The sequence below is a fragment of the Triticum aestivum genome, chromosome 3B (genome assembly GCF_018294505.1).
Source record: "Triticum aestivum cultivar Chinese Spring chromosome 3B, IWGSC CS RefSeq v2.1, whole genome shotgun sequence".
NCBI classification, from domain to species: Eukaryota; Viridiplantae; Streptophyta; class Magnoliopsida; order Poales; family Poaceae; genus Triticum; species Triticum aestivum.
In genome coordinates this window covers 474,439,967-474,453,882 of record NC_057801.1, presented here as the reverse complement: position 1 = coordinate 474,453,882, position 13,916 = coordinate 474,439,967, and the positions used below count along the sequence as shown (strand labels likewise).

The 13,916-nt window shown below is 43.0% G+C and overlaps 1 protein-coding gene across 4 annotated transcripts; it reads right to left on the bottom strand.

The window, feature by feature from the left end:
* Window positions 1-3,086: 3,086 nt before the first annotated feature.
* LOC123070446 (protein argonaute MEL1) lies at window positions 3,087-12,934 on the bottom strand. Of its 4 annotated transcripts, none has more exons than XR_006433725.1 (30): window positions 12,644-12,934; window positions 11,703-11,908; window positions 11,444-11,593; window positions 11,203-11,336; window positions 11,013-11,122; window positions 10,711-10,817; window positions 10,223-10,361; window positions 10,030-10,146; window positions 9,745-9,852; window positions 9,585-9,656; window positions 9,191-9,310; window positions 8,940-9,099; window positions 8,729-8,850; window positions 8,482-8,619; window positions 8,196-8,338; window positions 8,051-8,113; window positions 7,896-7,959; window positions 7,664-7,799; window positions 7,479-7,552; window positions 7,291-7,385; window positions 7,127-7,158; window positions 6,419-6,650; window positions 6,215-6,341; window positions 5,984-6,113; window positions 4,980-5,110; window positions 4,648-4,886; window positions 4,028-4,557; window positions 3,692-3,931; window positions 3,497-3,612; window positions 3,087-3,323 (listed from the first exon to the last, which is right to left on the bottom strand). XR_006433725.1 is itself a non-coding variant. In XM_044493676.1 (30 exons), exons 3-29 carry the CDS (start codon window positions 11,506-11,508, stop codon window positions 3,499-3,501), a joined length of 3,738 nt encoding a protein of 1,245 aa, XP_044349611.1. In that variant the 5' UTR covers window positions 11,509-11,593; window positions 11,703-11,908; window positions 12,644-12,934; the 3' UTR covers window positions 3,087-3,323; window positions 3,497-3,498. The 4 variants fall into 4 exon arrangements, 2 of the variants coding, with proteins under 2 accessions (XP_044349611.1, XP_044349612.1); XR_006433726.1 differs by having other exon boundaries at window positions 3,814-3,931; XM_044493676.1 differs by having other exon boundaries at window positions 3,696-3,931.
* Between the last annotated feature and the right edge of the window lie 982 nt (window positions 12,935-13,916).

Genomic DNA, 13,916 nt, shown 5'->3' with positions numbered 1-13,916 from the left:
TTTGTCGGAACGCCGTTGGTCCACCCGAATGGGAGTGCGAGGCCATGGGTTCTGTAGTGTGGGTACAGTGTACTAACCTCTGCAGAGTGTATATTAAATCTATCGATAGCCGCGCCCGCAGATAAGGGCCCACTCGGAAGTAGGTCACACCATGAGTCAACAGTAATAAGAATAACTTGATTAATGACAACTCATGGTTGTGATCGCCGTAAGGATCACGAGCCAAGTATTGGTCATGGTTGTGATCGCCGTAAGGATCACGGGCCAAGTATTGGTCGTGGTTGTGATCGCCGTAAGGATCACGGGCCAAGTATTGGTCATGGTTGTGATCACCGTAAGGATCACGGGCCAAGTATTTGTCGTGGTTGTGATCGCCGTAAGGATCACGGGCCAAGTATTGCTCGTGGTTGTGATCGTCGTAAGGATCATGGGCCAAGTGTTGGTCGTGGTTGTGATCGCCGTAAGGATCATGGGCCAAGTGTTGGTCGTGGTTGTGATCGCCGTAAGGATCACCGTGGTATCGAGGATACTGAGATGTTGTATATTCGTGATGTTGTGCGAGAATCATGGGTAAAGATCAAGCTCCTTGTGGTCATTTAATGATTACTACGGTATTGTTTATACCAAGCTTGATTTGATCCTGAGATGATCGTGTAATGTCCGAGGTTGGTAAGTGATGCATGTGACGGTTACCAGGTAGCACGAGCAAAATATGTGGTGCATATAGTGTCATCATGTTGCATGCTAGTGTTCTCGGATTAATATGCTCATATTGTTCTAGCTGTATCATGTTTATGTTGGTCATACCATGTTATTCTGATGATCTCATGTTAATTCATGTTTAACTTGTAATTGCCATGATGTTGTCTGTCTTGAATGCTTCTGGTTATTGTGAGTTTGCAAGTACATTCAATGTACTGACCTGGCGTGTCATGCCAGTTTGCAGGTCATGCCGGATTTGATTGCTTGCTTGTCGTGGTTTCCGTTCGTGCGAGCTAGGATAAGCGTTCCAGCCAGAGTCCCTGCAGAGTGGAGTTCACCACCGTCGTCATTGTTCCGCTGCTAGAAGTTTTTCTGCTGCATCATGTTGCTTTGCTGCTTGCATAGAGCAACTGAGGATGGCGTAGTGTCGCCGTACCGATGTTATTCATTGTAATATCGGAGACCTTGTAATCATATTCGTGTAATAATAGTGAGCTAATTTGTTCTATGCTAAGCAGTTCCATATTCCAAAAGACTTCTCCTCGATCTTTGGGCTGGAATACGGGCCGTTCCGGTTTCTCTGAGCCCAGGTGCCACAACGTATTTGTGGCAGACATGGTGAAGCACTATCTATGGACGCGAGACAAGTATCGGGCAGAGTACCTCAGGGAGGCGATGTTAGATTGGGTCAGAAGTGTTCCAATGGCCCAGTGTTCTCTCTGAGCGATGGAGAAGATAGCACAGAGGTGGTTGAATGACCTTGCGGTGTGCATCCTGATGGAGGCGACCCCGGATGAGAGGCTGAGGATCTGACCGGGCTGAGTCCAACCACCATACCCACGCCGGGTGAGATAGTTCAATGGGCTTTCCGAGAGGGCAAATCTTCGATACCAGAGCAAACGGCCCGCTGGTCCCCCTTCGTTCCGTCCAATAGTACTTCATGCAGTATGTGCGGCTTCTACTAATGCTCTACATGTTGAACATCATGAAACCATTAATTATGTGTGTTGAGGGACATATATATGTTTATCATTATAGTGCACTTGCGATATTTTCTTTGTAACTACTTTTCATTAATCATGCATCGTTGTAATGTGGGGCGTGTATGTGGATAATTGTTAAAATTAGAATTTATGTAACCCATGCAATCTGATGATCTGATCCATGCACAATATGCTGCAATAGCATCAATTTGGACATCGCACGCCACTGCTGATGGGATACCACTGGCAGGCGGGCACCCACCACTAATGGCATGTTAGCAGTGGCGTGAGGTCGGTGGTGGGCGCCCTTGGCAGCCTAGCCTGCCATTGCTAGACCTTTTCTGTCCTGCTAACCATTCCCGCAGTAATGTGAAAAGAATAAGAGAGGATTTGGCCATATTGGACATCCCTGACAATCAAGCTAGAATCCTTCCCGGCTATGGTTGGATCCCGCCGCCCCAACAATATATAAAGATCAACATAGATGGGACTCTGGCAGGGTGGCGCCATCTTCTTCATCTCTGCTCGGAGCCTGGAGCAAACCTCACCCCAGAGTTTTTGATCCTTTCATTCTGAGTCATTGGCGCGGGGAAAGGGAGTGCTTTTTGTGAAGCTCCGTGGGTACCAGCATGTGATTATGGAGATAGATTGCCAAGAGTTGGTCAACCGATGGACATGTCACCACACCTCGCTTTCGGTTGTGGCATCGATTTTCTTAGAGATTGGAGAGCTAGCTTCATCTTTTTCTTCTTTCGTAGTTCAACATGTTAAATAAGATCAGCCAATCAGTCGGCCCACCTTTGCGCGAAACTAGCTTGTGCGCTAGTTACCGAAAGTTGGATGAACTCGGGACCCTCATTCCTGGCCACTAGCGTCTTGGCTGATGGTCCAGCAGGTTCCTTTGTTGAATAAAGATCTCTAAACTCCCATAAAGAAGACAAAATTCCAACAAATTTATAACAGAGATTAAACCATAACTTAAATCAACAACGGTTTCCCCACCGACTTGAGATGCCCAACAGGCAACAGCAACACGCAAAAAAAACACGAACATGCTCTCAGCACCGGCATCAGAACAAGCAAAAACGAGGTACTAGTAAATATAGGAGGCAAGAAGCAAAAACGAGGTAGTAAATATACGAGGCAACAAGCAAAAACGAGGCCATAGCACCCAGAGCAGCAGCACGGGCGTGTCATGCGCCGTCCACTCAACAGGAAGTAGCATTGGTAGCATCAATTACCAGAACAAGACCAGATCGCATTGCACAGCGAACTACCTGATCAAATGATCTTTAATTTCATTCCCTAGATTAAGATCCACTAAGTACAGGATATACTACTACATGAAGGCACTGGAGCAAATAAACTCAACAAGAAGTAGCATTGGTAGCATCAAGAACCGGAACAAGACCAGATTGCATTCTTTCATTTCATTGCCCAGATTAAGATCCACAACTAGAACGGGTCTTACAGTGCAAAATCACCCAAGCAAATGATCTTCCTACAAAGCAAGGGAAAAAAACTCTTGGCTGCTAAGACCTTGCGACTATCGGTGAATGAAGCTTCAGCTTTATGGAAGACGATCACAAGCTCAAGCTCATCTTCGGGATTTGCCCCTACCACAGGCTCCACCTTGGCCTGTCAAACAAACACATGCCACATCACAAATTAGCCAAGTTTCATAAATCACATGTAGCACCAGCAAATATCTGGAATCTGTTAGAGCAAGATTATAACATACTGAAACGATCACAAACTTAATAAGCAAAAAGGCCAAATTTCAGATAATCTGTAACAGAAAATAAACTAACCTCTACTGTAATGCTTTCTCAATCTTGAATTTTGCGCGCAGCAATGCCCGTATCAATTTGCACATAAAATCTCTAAAAGCAATTGGTATTATACAGTACCTAACATCCCAGGGGACCTGCTCAACCAGTAAAACCATTAAAAGGCCTCTAAAGTTATTTATTCAGGTACAAGAAAAAAGAGTAAAGATGAAATACTCATGATGTAACTATGCTCGTCATAATTCCTCACAAACTTGAAACAACCGAATGAGTTTGCTGTGTAGGTATCAAATCCATGCTTGTTTACTTGAAAAGCAACGATCGGCTCAAAGATGTACATTGTCTTAGCCGCAGGCCAATTCTCAGGCTTAACCGTATTCACCGCATTCTGAAAACGGGTCTTGCTCGCGGAATCAAGGTCAAAGTAGAACTTTACAAGATTATTGCACACATCAGCTGCAAACAATAACATGTATCTTAGCAAAGGTAAATAGATATGCCACAAGATATAAAATGAAGAAGTTGATTCATATAAATGCGAAGTTAGCGCACCTTGTCTTTCTGGTGATTTGAACGCAAACGGATTGCTCTTGAATGGCAAGAGGAGAGGATCATAAATATCCTCCGCCTTCCGTAGAAAAGCCAAATAATCTTTCACATGGGGAAGTGTTTTTCCTACATTGACGAATAAGACTTCCAAGGTATATGCCAATACCAAGGTATCTGCTAGTATATGCCAAGGTTTGGCATCTACTATTGTAGGTTGTAACGTACAATAGCATCTCCCTTGTATTACTACTATGTCACGCCTACAGACTATTCCCCCATCCCATGATTGCTCAGCCATCTGAGCATTTGTCCAGATCTTGATCAGGCTATTTGCAAAAATAAACCCTTCACTATTGAGGCCATCTATTAGCTTATTCTGACCAATAATATCTGGATCCGGAATTTCTACTTTAATCCAAAAACTCGGAGAACTCTTTAGATAGTCTGTTAAGGCCTGGATACTTATCAGATTGCGAGGAGGGTCTGGTGTCGTGGACTGTGGGTCGCAGTTCCGCCTTCTTTTTGCTCGTGAACTACAAATGCACAAAAATATGGTTAGCAAATCAGGTTAAAAAAGGATTTGACAACAGAAGATAAAGGAACTGTTTACAAAATACACTTACGTATCCCCTCCTCCTAGAAGTCTCACGTTCATTCGCACTGTTGAATAATCTGGGAAGGCATAACTCTTCAGACAGACTTCATTTTGCAGGATTTGACTTCCCACATACAAAGAAAACTGGTGTATAGATTTCTGCAATTTGTCTTCAATTTTCTTCCTTAAAATACAGCATTTCTCATTCTGGTTTATTTGTACTGCAAACCTTTCAAATGGGGATGCGATACTGAAAGTTATAGTATCCTACAATAATTTAAAACTGTAATCAGTTATCATAGTTAATACATATCAAACAATAGTAGTGCAGTGCGCGACAGTAACAAAAAATATACGCACCTTTGAAGGGTGCACTTGGGCAACAGCTGCCTGCCCGCTGCTCCCAGGGGTCAACGCACCATCAGAGTTGTCCCCTTCCGCATTACAACAATCACAGAATGTGGCCAGATGGGCACAGTACGCTGGCGGTACTGCATAACAATTTCAACTAAGTTAGCTCCTTTTGGAAGTAAATGACACAGGGTGTAAGCAAAACAGCAAGTTATTCAAGCATATACCAAGTCTTAAACAAGCAAGGGGTTTAAATGATGTGTTGTTCAATATGATGGAAACAAAGATGACATCAGCAAGTTAGCTTCTTCTGGAAATAAATGCCACAGGATGTGAAAATAGAATAACGGTAAGATATGAAAACTACTCAGTGTTCTTCATAAATAAAGTTGCATAGGAAAGAAAACTACTCAGTGTATTCATCAATAAACTAATGGAGGAATGGAAACTGCTCACAGTGCCAGAGGAATGAAAACTACTCAGTGTACTATTCATTCATGAACTAAGGCTCGTTTCCAGCAAGTGCATGCTAATTTTAGAGTTTTAGACCAAAGGCCTTCAGCGCAGATTCAGCAAAGAGTTCAAGGACCAGTGTGGTTGGATTGCTAACTTGTATCAGAACAGGCACACACAGGTAGGTACAAGGTAACACTAATGCCAAATTACTACAAGTATGCAGCTGCTAGGACTATCAGGATAAGTAAAAAATACTAATCCAAGGTCAGTCATGCAAGCTTCTTCTGGGAGAAAATAGAAAGCAGCTCAGGATGTGATGCAAGTCACTGAAGTAAACTAACATGGAAATGAAAACTAATCAGTTTATTCATCAATAAACTGAGCCCTTTTGTCAGGAATGAAAACTAATCAGCTGATTTAGAGTTTTAGACCAAAGACTCTTTGTCAGGAGGATCAAACTCTACTTAGATAAAAAAAGGAACAAATGAAATGGAAGCAAATTCAGGCAGAAAAGTAAGTCAAACTAACCAATACATTTATCAAAAACATATACTAACCTGATTTGGCCTTTGTTAACTTGTTATCAAATGTTTCACTGATCTCAGGAGACACGCTGGGATGCTGCCTTTCTTGGGAATTATCAATAACAATAGAAGGAAGATAATCCTCATCCAAAGACGTACATGCCTTGCAACGAATATTTATGAAGTCATCAAAATTGACAAAACTCAATAACCAAAAACAGAGAGCAAAGAAAAATCTACAACTAAATGATGCTACAGCCTTACTTCTCGGATCGCGCCATATGCGCTGACAAGTTTAAGAGTCGGATACCCTTCATCTTCTCCATCATTATGGTAGATTATCTTATTAGGCCTCCGGCCTGTCTTCCTGCGGAAGGCAATAAGTAATTCCCTGTAGAGAAAATTATATCAGGTTTTTTGGTCTATATGACAAGTGATACTAATCGTTTTGTTCACAGGGAAATGCACCTAATCATGCCAGCATTGGTGGTGCGTACACGAAGTACACCACCTGGCTGTAAATTAAGAGGGAATTTGACATTTTCCTTGATCTTTGAGAGCTGGTGCACCTCCACAGGGCCCTCTAGCGCAATCGCCGCCTGCCCGCTGCTCCCGGGGGTCGACCCGCCGTCCGAGCTGTTCCCTTCCACGTAGTAGCGCGCACGGAATGCCGCAAGATGGGCATAGTACGCCGGTTGGACTGCATAGCAAGTTCAGCCAAGTTAGCTTCTTCTGGAAGTAATTGCCACAGGTTGTAAAAACAGAACAACAGCTAGGTTCAAGTATACCAAAGTCTTAAAACAGCAAAATGGGGAAAGATGCTGTGTTGTTCATTTCAATGTAAACATAGATGCCATAGAACATACTAATGGGAACTACTCAGTGTATTGCTCATCAACAGAACTACTCAGTGAATTCATCAATGAACTAACTGAGGAATGGAAACTACTCACAGTGTACTATTCATTCATAAACTAAGGCTCGTTTTCAGCAAGTGAATCCTAATTTAGAGTTTTAGACCAAAGGCCTTCAGCAGAGATTCATCAAGACGTTCAAAGAAGAATGCTCCTAGGCTACTAGTACTAATGCCCACAGAAGAATGCTCTATGTGGAGACAGAAAGTACAGACAGAAGTTGAAGCAAATTAAGGCGGAAAACTGAGAAAAGGAAACTCACCAACAGAGACAGCACGAGTGCAATGAGCATAGCTGCATATGGATCAGAATTAAACCATCATTAGAGTCATAACACAACAGAGAGAGAGAGAGAGGGAGGGAGGGAGGGAGGGAGGGAGGGAGGGGAGGGGAGGGGAGGGGAGAGAGAGAGAGAGAGAGGATTACGTGTAGCAGAGATTGTTGGTCAGTGACTGAAGCGCATCGGCTGTGAAGTGATTCTCATCATAAAGAACATGGTAATGTGATGACCTGCTAGTTCCCTGATGAGGAGCATTTTGCAAACACACTCAGTATTCAAGCACTTAAGATCAAGGGCATAAAAAACAAAAAGTACATGTGGACAAAGTGGCTACCTGAATGCCAGCATGGCTGCACAAGTAGAAATCAAACACTTTTGGGTGGCAAATCATGAGGTCCACCACAGTTCCTGCAGGACAACAGAGACAGAAATGCACCCAATCACAGCCAGCAATGCTTCAACAAGTACATAGCAGATAGTTGCTATCAGTGACATTGAAATACTGGTGTATTTGCTAACCTGGAAGTATGTTCCCACTCTTGTCAGTCATATCACACCTCCCATGGACCTCAGGGAACAGCCTCGTGTGATGCCTTTTCTGGACAACCACAAAGGTGACTGGGGGCATATACCCTTCCTCCAAAGAGGCGCAGGCCTTGCAACAGCAAATTTGAAAACCATCAGAATGGCAACAGCCAGGGATAACATCAGAGGAGGTAGAACAGATAACAGAAATTTGCATCGAACTTACCTTCCTGATTGCGTCCATTTCATGAAGCAGAACATGGCTGAATTGGCCTTCACTTACACCATCCCTATATATAAGAATGATCAGCCAGTCAGTCAAGTCGGTCAGCCCAATTGACTGTTAAAGATGAAAAGACTGTCATGAACCTGTACACGTACCTGTAGAAGAGAATCCTTTCAGGCCTCCGGCCTGTCTTCTTGCGGAAGGCAATAAGTAACTCCCTGTAGAGAAAACTATGTCAGGTTACCAGTTGGTCCATATGGCAATGGATAGTGATTGTCTCTGCCTAATCACAAAACTCACCTGATCATGCCGCCATTGACATTACCCCTCTGTGGATCTTTGATGACACTGAAGAGGTCTTCGATTATCTCCTGCCTGTGTGGTTGAGCAGAGACAAGACCTCTGTACTTGGTGATCTCTGGCCAGTCCATTGATGCCACCACCTACATCAATCCAATAAAAGAAACAGCTAAATATATTTGAACCCAACAAGTATGTGCATGCATGATGATAATTCTATTTAAAAGATCAAATCAGACAGAAGCAAATGACGAATTGACAACTGTTAGCTATGGTAAAAACTAACCGCAGCAATAGATGATGCAGAGTCCTCTCCAGGTGGGGGTGTAACATCAGCACCAAAGATGATTGTTGGAACATCGGACACAAACGGTATGCCATTTCGCGCAAAAGCTCTCTCCATAACTGTGTTGCGTCCTCCAACCTAGTTAAGACACAGAAATTATCACATTTAATAGAAACCGGAGTACACAAAGAATCAAACACATTCCATGGAAACTGAATGTAAAACATGGACCAGCTGGTTATGTTACCTTCACATTGATTTTGAGTGCAACATTCTCCATATATTGCTTGTTCGGTCTGGCAGCATGCCTTGGCAGGCAACACTGAGACACGATCCCAAGGTCATTCTCGCAAACCTTCTTGATTTTCCCTGCAAAATTAAACGTGGCACACACACATAAATCTACAGAAACCCAAAAGAAGGTGGCAGGGGATTGACCAGAGGAGCCATATGCATACCATAAGAACCACTGACTTCAGGTAGGATTACGATTAACAGTTGTAGCTGTCCCTGGTTGCCAAGTATTTCCGTAGTTCTCCTGTACACATCACTCAAAGCATTCTCAATGTGGTTGGGGCTATCTGATCGGTTGTCTACAAGTGGCCTTGGATTGACAGACTACAGGGTTGGAAAACAGAGGTCAGTCAACTGTAACATGCCCACATAAAACATAAATGCCTAAGAAACAGGAAAGCAACACAAGCCTTACCATTCCAGTCATATTGCACATCTGAATCAGATCACAACAGAACCTGTGTACCTCCTCAGGACGCATGCGTGAAAAACTCACACAGGCCCAGTTGCCTATGATTCCTCCATTGATCATTTTCTGCAGAAAAAAACACTCAAATGAGACCTAGCATTTGTACCATCATCGATATACTACATATCAAAATAATGAGCCAAGTCACAAACAAGCTCAACAGTATTTTCAATTTAAGTTAACTAGTGTGAAAACTACACATAATGAACAAAGTGAAAACAAGCAAACTAATTTGAGTTGCACAAACAAAGAAGAAACTCAACAAGTTTTTCCTGTATTTAGTTCCAAGCAAAAGTAATGCTTAGTAAAAGTGTGAGTGAAACGATGAAAAGGGAAATACCTTGTTAATCATGTTCCACTGTCCAACACTTGGCGCACAAGTTTTCTCCTTTCCAGAATCATGATATCTCAACTGAAACATATAAAAAGGAAGTGATTATTGCAAATCCTCCCAGTTTAGCAGTACAGAGAGAGAAAAAAAATGCACTGATCATACTTACCATGGGGGGAGGCAGCACACAGGCTGGAACAGAGACCAGGTCACTGCAGACGTTGATTCCAAACTCCTGTGCAAACCTGTCCTTAGCATACTTGTTGTGCAGAACCATCTACAATTTGGAAAAAAATGTTATGAGAAGGAGTTCACATTACAGCCAAACATGACATATATGCCTTGGAAAGAACATTCCTAACTACAAGAGTTACAACAGATTGGGATGATCTACCAGATGTGAAGATATGGGCAGGTATTTACAGAATCCATCCAGTTGACAACAGGTACATACCTCACGAATGCTTTCCTCCCTCTGCTGCGGACGATGACAGGTAGCTCTAAGTATGTTGGTGACCTGCTTGTCATTCAGTTTCTTAGAGTACCTTTGCCCTTCAACAATCTTGCACGCCTACAATCAGTTTGTGGAGAACGATGAACAAACGATGTCTGATTCAAATATGAGGAAGCAGGGATGGATACAGTACCTCCATAGGCAGATATACAGGACGAGCATCACTTCCAGACTGCAGACAGGGCCAAGCAGTGTACTTCAGACTGTAGTTGTATCTTTGCATGAAGTACTGAACAACTGACATTCTTGTTCCTCTCTCATCAACAGGAAATCTAACAACAAACAAATAACAGGATCAAAATGATATTAGAAAGAGAATAATAATCATGAATTGATGCTAAAAGGACACTGTGGTATAAACATTCATAATAAAAATTGCAAACAGGTATCAACTTAGCACTGATAGATCTTCGCTATGTTGCAGAAATCAAATGCATAGGACCCAGGCAGAATGTCGTCAACAATTATTCCCCTATCCAATTCCTCACAGACCAGAAGCAACAAGCCTAAAATCTATAGCCACTTCTTTTCAATATTCTATTAACACTGATTTGATCTTCCAGAACATAGAAACTAAAGACAAAATGGAAAATATATTTCCATGTGAGGAAAGATCGTTACATGAGCTGGCTCGTGGGGACAGGAGTAATCCCTGTTATCTTGTATCTTCTGATTTTGTCTTCTTGGTGGTTTGTCTCAACACGCACCCCACGGAGTGCTTTCTTTATCTGCATATAGTCGGTACGAAAGAGATTAGTCAAGTATTTACACCCAATAACAGGTTGCAGTGTGCATAACATGTTCTTTAAAACTAGCTGAGCATCTACTCCCTCCGTACGAAAATATAAGACGTTTTTGCACTTCATTTTGAAGTTCAAAAACATCTTATATTTTGATACAGAGGTAGTATATCAGAATAGTACCTTGACACGGTCCATGTCTGTCAGAGGTCGTGAGGCATCACGTAAGTTGAGGAACTCCAGCACGAACTGGACCACTGTCACAGGCTTGAAGAAGGATGTTGCGGATATATCTGAGTAATGAAGTGCAGATCATGAGATAAATAAGGCAATTTTGTAAGTGATAACAGTAACATACAGGGGAGGTGAATACCTATGTTGAGAGACAGCCCCATCTGTGTCGGGCATAAGCCCTGGTAATAACCTCTCCAGCACTCTAATCCTTCACCAATGTCTCCCCTGTGACCAAAAGTGGTGGAGAAGAAGGATCTGGACACTGTGACATAGCTGCAAAGAAAAGGCATTGCCAACAGTATTGTTAGGGCTCCAGAAAACTAGCTGGTATGATCAAGAAAAACTGATAGCAAGAAACTGCTGGAATGTGAATGTCATACTTCCAGGATGGTGACTCCCTGAGGACAGCATCAAGCATTTGGATGGTTTCTTGAGGCATATCCATCTGTCGTCCTTTGAGAAACTGCTGAAGGTAGTACAGGTCTGTCCTCCCAGCAATTCTAATGGTGATCTTGTACTCCCTTTCAGCCCTGCAAATGAAGAGGGGGCAAGTTAGTAGCTAGCTACAAATACAATGGATAAGCAAGTTGATTGCATTAAGGGAAGGGAAGTGATCCTAAGTGCAGAATCCAATCTGACCTTTCTTTGTCCTTCTTTTCCGGATCAACCAGTGTAACAGAAAACTCCTCTGATTCAAATGGGAGTGAGCCTGCAGTGTAAAGACTCTTTCTTCCATCATAGGCAGGCAATTTGCCGCCAAGGGATGTCTTCCCGTGCAACTTGATTAGCTCACTGAGTACCTCCCTGTTCACAGCTCCTGATTTTGACTGTGGATTAATGGAAACCTACAGAGGAAGTGAGGATAAATGACCATTAGTTGCAAGCAACACATTTCGACATCATTATGTACGCAAAAACAAGGCACACTCTGTTCTTCATTCAGTACACAGGAGAGAAACAATTAACCCTCTGTTTTGCCCAATTATTCTAAACAAATCAAATATTTTAATTTCAGTACTTATGCTATATTTCATTCAAAAGAGTCGAAGCGTGCAAGTTCATTCTGTATGGGAAGACTACTTGACTCAAAAGGAATCAAGGATAAATGACCATTAGTGCCAAGCAACAAATTTCAACAATATTATCTATGCAAAAACAAAGCACACTCTGTTCTACATTCAGTACACAGAAGAGAAACAATTAGCCCTCTGTTTTGTCTAATCATTCTAAACAAATCAAATCAATTATTTTAATTCCCAGCACTTATGCTATTTTTCATTCAAAAGAGTCGAAGCGTGCAGTTTGAAGCAACACACAACAGATTCCAGTGAATCTGTAAGGGAAGACTACCTGACCCCTAGAAATTATTATACTAAACAAAATTAGATCGTCAACGAAATGATAGCTACTGGGATCGCAGAAATGGAAATCTAGCAATCAAAGGGCAACTGGGATCGCGCAGGGAAGACTACCTGACACCTAGAAACCACTAAACCAAAACCAAAATTACAGAGTAAACGAAATTAATAGCTACTGAGATCGCGGGAATGGGAAACTAGCAATCAAACGGCAACACATACCCTGTGATGGCCACCATTTGGACTTAGACTCCAAAAAGAAGCTCCGCTTGAAACGGAGATGTTCAATCAGATTTAGAAACTATACTCCAGTGGGGAGGAACACCCAAAACTCAAGTAGTGGGGCGCAGTGAAGGATCCTTTTGGCACAGACACACTAGGGTTTCCTAACTGAGGGCTCCGGCTGAGCAGGCCCGGCGGGCGACGCCGGAGGCGGAGAAGGGGTGGCGGCGTTGGGCGGGGAGGGATTGAGTGGGAGGTTGTGACGGCATGGAGGGATTGAGTGGGAGGGTGGGGACGAAGGGCACCAATCTCATTGCGATCATGCGGGCCCTATATGTACTTGTATGCAGTAAAAAAAGGACCTATGCATTGTGCTACTACGTAGGAGTAGTAAAAAACAAAACCTATGTACTGTAACTAGGTACTCATACGTAGGTTTTGTCATACTGTCAAAACCTAAGCAGGAGTACTACTGCTTCACTACATAAAAATTACTACCACACGTTTATAGATTCGAAAAAAAGGTACTATGTAGTATGTTTAAGCACAGAAAAGGATTTTAAGAAAATAAATGAAAAGTCTTAGAGCTCACCGTCAAAGGTTCAAGAAAAAAATTAAACCTCAATTAAAATTCTGGGCTAGATTTTGACAGTATGGGATTGGTGAAGCAGATGTAGGCATAATGCTTCATCTAATTAAATCCCATAGGAAAGAACATATCTACCACGATTTTGATCACGGTTCTTGCGCGCCCACACACACAAAGAGAAAACGTCCAAGACTTGGGACGTCATCCATGAGACACTGCATGAGACCGAGAGAGCCGAAAAAAATCTCCAAATAAAGAAAATTGACCACAACGTACATGCAACACAGAGAGCCCACATGTCAGATGCCACACGGATATGCACTCGGGGTGGCGATACAACATCCGAGCAGCGGAGGAGCAGGGCCTCGGCGTTGCATGGCGTGAATCAAAGACAAATAAAAGCTGCATGGGGTGGGACCCCAGGCAGGCAGGGCAGGGCAGAGAAAGAAAAGCCGAAGGAATCACGAAACTGCACCAGCCAACAACAGCGGCACAGGCACCAAAGGCCTCTTGCTTTGCCAAAAACGTATGGAGGCCACTTACAATGGATGCACCTGCCATGTGTGTTGTGTTGGTGGTACGCTGCTTTGCCCTTCTGTCGCCAAACGAGGACATGGACCAGACGGAAACCCCATGGCCGGGGAAACAAGACCAGACCATCCATGAACGCCAGAAAAAACATAC

Bases quoted from the DNA above. Each gene is read 5' to 3' on its own strand.
- LOC123070446 (XM_044493676.1), bottom strand. From the start codon at position 11,508: ATGGATATGCCTCAAGAAACCATCCAAATGCTTGATGCTGTCCTCAGG. The intron at 11,337-11,443 runs GTATGACATTCA...TTTTCTTTGCAG, and splicing joins AGGGAGTCACCATCCTGGAA to CTATGTCACAGTGTCCAGAT. The intron at 8,339-8,481 runs GTTAGTTTTTAC...GGATTGATGTAG, and splicing joins CTGCATCATCTATTGCTGCG to GTGGTGGCATCAATGGACTG.